This window comes from Nicotiana tomentosiformis, unplaced genomic scaffold (genome assembly GCF_000390325.3).
Source record: "Nicotiana tomentosiformis unplaced genomic scaffold, ASM39032v3 Un00001, whole genome shotgun sequence".
NCBI lineage: Eukaryota > Viridiplantae > Streptophyta > Magnoliopsida > Solanales > Solanaceae > Nicotiana > Nicotiana tomentosiformis.
The window spans coordinates 362,885-373,371 of record NW_027174560.1 but is presented as its reverse complement, the minus strand read 5'-3'; the positions used below and the strand labels follow the sequence as shown (position 1 = coordinate 373,371).

At 29.6% G+C, this 10,487-nt stretch overlaps 2 protein-coding genes across 2 annotated transcripts; both read right to left on the bottom strand.

Annotated features, from left to right (window-relative positions):
• Positions 1-273: 273 nt before the first annotated feature.
• On the bottom strand, positions 274-2,812 carry LOC138903783 (uncharacterized). The gene has a single exon (XM_070192349.1). It carries the CDS (start codon positions 1,832-1,834, stop codon positions 581-583), a length of 1,254 nt encoding a protein of 417 aa, XP_070048450.1. The 5' UTR covers positions 1,835-2,812; the 3' UTR covers positions 274-580.
• A 4,018-nt stretch (positions 2,813-6,830) lies between these two features.
• Positions 6,831-9,411, bottom strand: LOC138903784 (uncharacterized). The gene has a single exon (XM_070192350.1). The coding sequence runs from the start codon at positions 8,431-8,433 to the stop codon at positions 7,180-7,182; it is 1,254 nt and encodes a 417-aa protein (XP_070048451.1). The 5' UTR covers positions 8,434-9,411; the 3' UTR covers positions 6,831-7,179.
• Between the last annotated feature and the right edge of the window lie 1,076 nt (positions 9,412-10,487).

The following is a 10,487-nucleotide window of genomic DNA, read 5'->3' as shown; positions in this document are numbered from 1 at the left end:
ACATGTAAGAGATTATCAGGAATATACTAGTTTAGCTACTCATGTTCATAGTGTTACATACCTGTTTTTGTAGATTCTTGGCGTCTTCTTGTTGATCTTTCATATTTTCTTGTTGATTCATAGCTTGCTTATCTTCCATAGCTTTCCTGTATTTTATCTTTGAATTTTTATTTCTGTAAGTATTTCTTGAAAGAAGAGAAGAGAAGAGAGAGGAGAGAGAAGCCCTTGGCTTGAAGAGGTAGCCTGTTTTTATTTCATAAATGAAAGACTTATTTATAATATTACAAAATGACTTTTACTATTCATGAACGACCTTTACTGTTCATGAATCTGACTCTTGACTCTTACTATTCATGAACGACCTTTACTGTTCATGAAAACTGACTCTTGACTCTTACTATTCATGAACGACCTTTACTGTTCATGAAAACTGACTCTTTACTATTTACTTTACGACTTTTTACAAAAAACAAAATAACATAAAGAAAAGAAAGGAATCTAATATCTCTTTCACATTATTTTGTCTGCCATATCTCTTTGTCTAGCTTGTCGTCTTCTTCTTCAGTAATCTTCTTCTTGTTTATTCCAGTTGTACGTCTGGAACAATATTATCTTCTCCTTTGCATTTTGAGCATATGTGATCTGGATATTTGTGACTGATTAACTTGCAATATCTTGTTAATAATTCTGGAGAAATAAAATTTGTCCTTATAGCTCTTGTAGTTGTAGATTGTTCTGGCTTCAAAAGACTCAAGACCCATTGCCTTAATTCTTCCATATCTGGTTCTCGTATTTCTCTGCAGTTTGAATATATCATTGTCTGTTCTCTTGAATAATAACTCCAAATAGCATTCTGGTTTAGGTAGTTGTTTGCTAGTTCATTTAGTATAGTGGATATTCCGATAATCCTTTTATTTGCATAAAAGTCTGGAATATTAATTTTTTCTATCTCTTCTTGTTCCTCTATTTTTTCTGGTACTAGCATCTCCCTTGTAAGTCCGATCTTGATAACTTGTATGATGGGTTTTATTTCTTCATATAGTATCTCTGCTGTAGCTGAATAGAATCTTATATAGAATAATGTTCCTTTGGTTATTCTTTTATACTGCATAAATGCTCTATATACTTCTGGTATGGTAGCTATTTCTTGTCCTGTCTGTGTATATACTGTGTCTAGTAATCCATAATTGTAGCAAGTGGCTACTAGTTTTGCATTTGTATTTGGTAGTGCTATTAGTTTATTATATCCTGTTAAATAATGAGTAACATAATCTTCATCTGGATTTTGGGTAGTTTGGGATCTTGGATTTTTGTTTAGGAAATTTTGTATTTTGTATATGTTATCTATATATGTACGGGTTATATGGTTGTATGTCTTTTTGGCTTGGTTCAGACTTTCTTTGTAGGTGTTTATCTGTGGTGGTAGGAATATTTCTTTTTGGGTATTTTGGATATTTTTCTGTATGAATGGTTTTGAAAATAAATTATTCATATTTGTATTTGTATATCTAGGTTTGATTTCTTCCTTTTTCTTTGTAGATGAACTACTAGCTGTGCTGCTTCCTGCAACTGCATTTAACAAACCGTTATGAGTTTTTAGGTGTTTCTCAACGTCACCTTCTAGCTCTGGAATTTTAGAGACTTCCGATCGTCTTATCTCCGCATTTTTCAAGTCATGCTGCTGACCACTAGTTGTTTTCTTTAATATCTGTATCTCTTCTTCTATGCTTTCCACTTTTTTACAAAGTGTAGTCATAGCTAAGAGTAGATTTTCCATTGTATTATCTGGTTCAGTTTGGGTAGCTTTGTCTTGATAGATAATCTGCAACAACATTTTTGTTAGTAGTGATTATTTCAATTGTAAATGTAAAGTTTAATATATTTAATACCAGTCTACGTATTTCTTTTGTTGTAACTGAATCTTGTACCTTTCTGGTTATCCACCATTTAACTTGGGTGTTATCTGTTCTTACAATAAATCTGTTGTAAACTATATATGGTTCAAATGCTAATAAACATTTATATAATGCAAATAATTCTTTTCTATTTATTTCCCATCTTTCTTGTGGTTCAGTATAAGATCCTGAATAATATCTACAATGATGTTCTATTTTTTCTTTATCATATTTATATTTAAGAACTCCTCCATAACTATGATTACTCGAATCTGTTTCTACAATGTAAGTAAATTTCTTATTTTCATCTGGGAAGTATAATTTTGGTAGTTTTTTACACAATATTTTAATCTTCTTTATTTGTTCTTTATCTTTTTCATCGAACCCGTATTCTACATCCTTTTTTAGTTTTTTCTGTAGAGGTTTTAGGTTTTCTGCTAATTTAGGTATATATTCTCTTACTTGGTTTACTAATCCTAAAAATGATTGTAATTTCTTTTTTGTATCTATGTTTTCATCAAGATTGATTATTTTTTGTACTATGTGTGTTTGCATTTTTATTCCATTTTTATCTATTTGTATACCTAAAAATTCTATCTGATTCTTCATAATTTCTGCTTTGGTTTTGCTTAAACTTATGCCAGAGTTTTCTATAATGTGTATGAATTTTTCTAATAATCTTATATGTTCATCTTGTGTCCTTGAATATAGTAATATATCGTCTATATATATTATACAATTTTCTAGTTGGTTAAAATAATTATCCATAAAATGTTGGTATCTTCCTGGTGCATTTTTATATCCAAATGGTAAAACATTCCATTCATAAAATCCTTGTGGTACTGTAAATGCTGTTAGTTTTTTAGATTCATCTTCTAGTTTTAGATGGTAAAATCCTGATTTACAGTCAAATTTACTAAAGTAATTATATCCTTGGATTTGTCTTATTTTTAATATCTTATTAGGTATTGGGTAATTATATGTTTTAGTTTTTGCATTTAAATTTCGGTAATCTATAACCATTCTACTACAACAATGGTTTGTACAATTATGTGAGAAATATAAAGAAGAAACAAAAATGGAAAAAATATTAATAAAAAACTTAAGATGTTGTAAAAATAAAACAGCACCACAATTTGGATGTACAGATAAATATTATAATAAAAAATGGAAAACAAAGAAATATAATAGATATAAGTCTAAATATAAAAATAAAAAACCAAGAAAAAGATATTATGTAAAAAACTATCAGAATAAAAGACCATTTAGACCAAAAAAGAAACTAACAGAATGTACTTGTTATAACTGTGGAAAATTAGGACATATAGCTAAAGACTGTAAAGCACCTAGAAACCTAAAGAAAAAACAAATAACTGAAATCGTAATTGATAATGAAGAATATATGCAAATGGAATATATAGATTACGAACTAGATAGCGAAGACAGTGTGTATGAAATATCAGACATAGAAGATGAAATAGAAGAAGAAATAGGAAATGAAATAACAAAAGAAGATGATGAAACCTAATGACTGAAAAAGAAATAGAAGTAATAAGACGAGAAGAATATAAAGATGAAGAATCATCAGAACAAAAAATTATATTTGATAATAATATTTTTGAACAAATAAAAGGAAAAGAGTTAGACCTTAGTGTTGAAAAAATATTTGAAGTACCTACAATAAAAAATTGGTTCAAAAGACAAAAAGAAGAATACTACGTAGTTAGTCAAAAAAAAGAACATATAATTGACTGTAAATATACAAAAGGAAAAGCTAAAATACCAATAATAAATAAAAGAATAATAAATAAAGAAATACAAGATATAAAGGCAAAAAACCCAATTAAATATGTACACCTAGGAGGAACTGAAATATTAATAAAAGCATGTTTTAGAGAAGGAATAGATACCCCTATAGAAATATATTTAGCAGATGATAGGATAATCCAACCTATAGAAAAAAGCATAATAAGTGCAATAAAAGGAAATCTCATATATCAAAAATTTAAATTCATAATAAGTGCCAATTATTCAATAGCAATAAACGATAGGAATATAGATAAATCATTAGTATTATACTGGAAAATGTCAGGAATAGAATTAACACCTGGAAGTAAGATATTTACAGCTAGATGTAAAAATTTATACGTCTTAGTAGTAATTTTTCTATTGGCAGGCAGAATTGGAACATGATATTTAAGGATGCTACCTCTGTTGCTCAAGTAGAAACTGAGTTTGCAGAACATGCAAGCCTAGCGGCCAGAGCTGTTGTAGAACTTTCAAGGCAATATTATGTTGATGATGGTAGTTCATGCCACTTCGGTTTCAAGAATGAAAGGTTAGAACATGGGCAATCATTTCCTGGAGGTGGTAGTAGTAATTTTTCTATTGGCAGGCAGAATTGAAACATGAAATTTAAGGATGCTACCTCTGTTGCTCAAGCAGCGGCTGCTTTTGCAGAACAAGCAAGTATAACTGCCAGAGCTGTTGTAGAACTTTCAAGGCAATATTGTATTGATGATGGTGGTTCATGCTACTTAGGTTTCAAGGTTGAAAGGTTGGAACATGGGCAATCATTTCCTGGAGATGGTAATGGTAATTTTTCTGTTGGCGGGTAGAATTGGAACATGAAATTTAAGGATGCTACCTCTACTGCTCAAGCAGCAACTGAGTTTTCAGAACATGCAAGCCTAGCTGCCAGAGCTGTTGTAGAACTTTCAAGGCAATATTATGTTGATGATGGTAGTTCATGCTACTTAGGTTTCAAAGATAAAAGGTTGGAACATGGTCAATCATTTCCTGGAGGTGGTAGTAGTAATTTTTCTGTTGGCAGGCAGAATTGGAACATGAAATTTAAGGATGCTACCTCTGTTGCTCAAGCAGCGGCTGATTTTGCAGAACAAGCAAGTATAGCTGCCAGAGCTGTTGTAGAACTTTCAAGGCAATATTGTATTGATGATGGTGGTTCATGCTACTTAGGTTTCCAGGTTGAAAGGTTGGAACATGGGCAATCATTTCCTGGAGGTGGTAGTAGTAATTTTTCTATTGGCAGGCAGAATTGGAACATGATATTTAAGGATGCTACCTCTGTTGCTCAAGCAGTGGCTGATTTAGCAGAGCAAGCAAGCATAGCTGCCAGAGCTGTTGTAGAACTTTCAAGGCAATATTGTGTTGATGATGGTGGTTCATGCCACTTAAGTTTCAAAGATGAAAGGTTGGAACATGGGCAATCATTTCCTGGAGATGGTAGTAGTAATTTTTCTGTTGGCAGGCAGAATTGGAACATGATATTTAAGGATGCTACCTCTGTTGCTCAAGCAGCGGCTGATTTTGCAGAGCAAGCAAGCATAGCTGCCAGAGCTGTTGTAGAACTTTCAAGGCAATATTGTGTTGATGATGCTGGTTCATGCCACTTAAGTTTCGAAGATGAAAGGTTGGAATAAACATAATGAACAAAAAAGAGGAAAAAGTAGAATGGTTATAGATTACCGAAATTTAAATGCAAAAACTAAAACATATAATTACCCAATACCTAATAAGATATTAAAAATAAGACAAATCCAAGGATATAATTACTTTAGTAAATTTGACTGTAAATCAGGATTTTACCATCTAAAACTAGAAGATGAATCTAAAAAACTAACAGCATTTACAGTACCACAAGGATTTTATGAATGGAATGTTTTACCATTTGGATATAAAAATGCACCAGGAAGATACCAACATTTTATGGATAATTATTTTAACCAACTAGAAAATTGTATAATATATATAGACGATATATTACTATATTCAAGGACACAAGATGAACATATAAGATTATTAGAAAAATTCATACACATTATAGAAAACTCTGGCATAAGTTTAAGCAAAACCAAAGCAGAAATTATGAAGATATTGCAAATTCTTCTTTATTCATTTTTAATTTATAGCTATCTATATAGCTCTGATACCATTTTTAGGGTCCCTTCTATTATAGTTTGTTTCATTTGTTATTTAATCTGATCTAAAAGATTTTGCATAAAATTCTCTTTGTAGTGGAACGATTCTAATTATTTCTGATATGCATTCTAATACATATTCTATGTATACTATATCTTGGGTTCTTTGATACCGTTCTATATTAATTGTTATTAGATTTTTTAGTGAATTTATATTTTCTGTAGTTTGTTGCCAGTATTGTAGATATGTTTGATTCATTATATATTATCAAAATATAGATCTAGTTCATATAAGTCTGTTTCTGGTATAATTAGTTCTGTCCAATTCTGGTTCATTATTTCTGTTATTTCAAAAGCGAGTATTTTTTCATAGATTATTCTTCTTACATCATTATTAATGTCTTTTAGTATGTATAATATAAGTGTTTTATAGGTAATATCGTCATCTATTAGATAAGTGTTCATCTTTATGATATGATTTGCTAAAACATATTCCTTTTAATCTCTATGTTTATTATCCTTATTCATCATATTATAATAAGTTATTTTAATCATCTTTTTGGTCACTACCATGATTTTCTGCTTCAATCAGTTACCCTAACAGCGCTTCAACTGTTGTTTACTCCCCTAAACGGCCTTCTGCCTACCGGTTTCAACTTTAGGATGCATAGTCTGGGCTTACTTACTCTTAGCATATTTTCATGGCAAACTTACTAAGATGATTTTTATAACAGTACTATTATATGATGGATAATTATAATCTACATGTAAGAGATTATCAGGAATATACTAGTTTAGCTACTCATGTTCATAGTGTTACATACCTGTTTTTGTAGATTCTTGGCGTCTTCTTGTTGATCTTTCATATTTTCTTGTTGATTCATAGCTTGCTTATCTTCCATAGCTTTCCTGTATTTTATCTTTGAATTTTTATTTCTGTAAGTATTTCTTGAAAGAAGAGAAGAGAAGAGAGAGGAGAGAGAAGCCCTTGGCTTGAAGAGGTAGCCTGTTTTTATTTCATAAATGAAAGACTTATTTATAATATTACAAAATGACTTTTACTATTCATGAACGACCTTTACTGTTCATGAATCTGACTCTTGACTCTTACTATTCATGAACGACCTTTACTGTTCATGAAAACTGACTCTTGACTCTTACTATTCATGAACGACCTTTACTGTTCATGAAAACTGACTCTTTACTATTTACTTTACGACTTTTTACAAAAAACAAAATAACATAAAGAAAAGAAAGGAATCTAATATCTCTTTCACATTATTTTGTCTGCCATATCTCTTTGTCTAGCTTGTCGTCTTCTTCTTCAGTAATCTTCTTCTTGTTTATTCCAGTTGTACGTCTGGAACAATATTATCTTCTCCTTTGCATTTTGAGCATATGTGATCTGGATATTTGTGACTGATTAACTTGCAATATCTTGTTAATAATTCTGGAGAAATAAAATTTGTCCTTATAGCTCTTGTAGTTGTAGATTGTTCTGGCTTCAAAAGACTCAAGACCCATTGCCTTAATTCTTCCATATCTGGTTCTCGTATTTCTCTGCAGTTTGAATATATCATTGTCTGTTCTCTTGAATAATAACTCCAAATAGCATTCTGGTTTAGGTAGTTGTTTGCTAGTTCATTTAGTATAGTGGATATTCCGATAATCCTTTTATTTGCATAAAAGTCTGGAATATTAATTTTTTCTATCTCTTCTTGTTCCTCTATTTTTTCTGGTACTAGCATCTCCCTTGTAAGTCCGATCTTGATAACTTGTATGATGGGTTTTATTTCTTCATATAGTATCTCTGCTGTAGCTGAATAGAATCTTATATAGAATAATGTTCCTTTGGTTATTCTTTTATACTGCATAAATGCTCTATATACTTCTGGTATGGTAGCTATTTCTTGTCCTGTCTGTGTATATACTGTGTCTAGTAATCCATAATTGTAGCAAGTGGCTACTAGTTTTGCATTTGTATTTGGTAGTGCTATTAGTTTATTATATCCTGTTAAATAATGAGTAACATAATCTTCATCTGGATTTTGGGTAGTTTGGGATCTTGGATTTTTGTTTAGGAAATTTTGTATTTTGTATATGTTATCTATATATGTACGGGTTATATGGTTGTATGTCTTTTTGGCTTGGTTCAGACTTTCTTTGTAGGTGTTTATCTGTGGTGGTAGGAATATTTCTTTTTGGGTATTTTGGATATTTTTCTGTATGAATGGTTTTGAAAATAAATTATTCATATTTGTATTTGTATATCTAGGTTTGATTTCTTCCTTTTTCTTTGTAGATGAACTACTAGCTGTGCTGCTTCCTGCAACTGCATTTAACAAACCGTTATGAGTTTTTAGGTGTTTCTCAACGTCACCTTCTAGCTCTGGAATTTTAGAGACTTCCGATCGTCTTATCTCCGCATTTTTCAAGTCATGCTGCTGACCACTAGTTGTTTTCTTTAATATCTGTATCTCTTCTTCTATGCTTTCCACTTTTTTACAAAGTGTAGTCATAGCTAAGAGTAGATTTTCCATTGTATTATCTGGTTCAGTTTGGGTAGCTTTGTCTTGATAGATAATCTGCAACAACATTTTTGTTAGTAGTGATTATTTCAATTGTAAATGTAAAGTTTAATATATTTAATACCAGTCTACGTATTTCTTTTGTTGTAACTGAATCTTGTACCTTTCTGGTTATCCACCATTTAACTTGGGTGTTATCTGTTCTTACAATAAATCTGTTGTAAACTATATATGGTTCAAATGCTAATAAACATTTATATAATGCAAATAATTCTTTTCTATTTATTTCCCATCTTTCTTGTGGTTCAGTATAAGATCCTGAATAATATCTACAATGATGTTCTATTTTTTCTTTATCATATTTATATTTAAGAACTCCTCCATAACTATGATTACTCGAATCTGTTTCTACAATGTAAGTAAATTTCTTATTTTCATCTGGGAAGTATAATTTTGGTAGTTTTTTACACAATATTTTAATCTTCTTTATTTGTTCTTTATCTTTTTCATCGAACCCGTATTCTACATCCTTTTTTAGTTTTTTCTGTAGAGGTTTTAGGTTTTCTGCTAATTTAGGTATATATTCTCTTACTTGGTTTACTAATCCTAAAAATGATTGTAATTTCTTTTTTGTATCTATGTTTTCATCAAGATTGATTATTTTTTGTACTATGTGTGTTTGCATTTTTATTCCATTTTTATCTATTTGTATACCTAAAAATTCTATCTGATTCTTCATAATTTCTGCTTTGGTTTTGCTTAAACTTATGCCAGAGTTTTCTATAATGTGTATGAATTTTTCTAATAATCTTATATGTTCATCTTGTGTCCTTGAATATAGTAATATATCGTCTATATATATTATACAATTTTCTAGTTGGTTAAAATAATTATCCATAAAATGTTGGTATCTTCCTGGTGCATTTTTATATCCAAATGGTAAAACATTCCATTCATAAAATCCTTGTGGTACTGTAAATGCTGTTAGTTTTTTAGATTCATCTTCTAGTTTTAGATGGTAAAATCCTGATTTACAGTCAAATTTACTAAAGTAATTATATCCTTGGATTTGTCTTATTTTTAATATCTTATTAGGTATTGGGTAATTATATGTTTTAGTTTTTGCATTTAAATTTCGGTAATCTATAACCATTCTACTTTTTCCTCTTTTTTGTTCATTATGTTTATTTACTATAAATGCTGGACTTGTATGTTTACTATTGCTTTCTTGTATGTAATTGTTATCTAACAATTCTTTTATATGCATTTTAAATTCTGCTAAATCATCAAAGTTATATTTTAAAGGTTTTTGTGTTATTATACTGTTTTCTTCTATTAATTCTATTTTTATTTTTGTTTTATGTTTATTCCATCCTTTTAGAGGGTTATCACTATATAATTTTTCTAATTTATTCTGGATTATTTTTACTTTGTCTATTGTAAATATAATAATTTCTAATTGAGTAGTTGTATTTTTACTTATATTTTCTAATTTTTGTGTGATTTTTTCACTTCCTTTTATCCATTCTGTAGTTTTTCTTTGTTTATTATTTACTCTTTTTGCTCCTACTTTGTTTTTACATGGTGTGGTAAACCACCAGTGTGTCCTTGTAATTATATGTGGGTATAAATTATCTAAAAATGGCATTCCTAGTAATATATCTTTTGTAGTAAATTCAAAGTTATATATTTCTTCTATAGTTAATATTTTATCCCATATTTGTATTTTTACATTCTTTGCTTTGTAGTTAATCATACTACCTTCATTGTTAAATCCTGTTACTACCATAGGTGTTTTTAATTTTTCCCATTTATCTGTTGGTAAACAATTATATTTACATATACTAGCTTCTGCTCCTGTATCTATCATAGGTGTATAGTATCTATTATAATATCCTTCTACTATGATTTTTGCAAGTATATAAATTTTCATTCTTCTGTTCTTTTTATTATTATTTTCTTATCTTTGTATGTTATGGTTAATTGTTTATCTCCTAGATTGTATGGTTTTACTTTTTCTAACCATTTTATTCCTAATGTAATGTTTTCGTTTTCATTTTCTTGATATATTTTAAATTGTATTATCAAGGGTATTCCTCCAATAATTATTTCTTTTTCTGTTA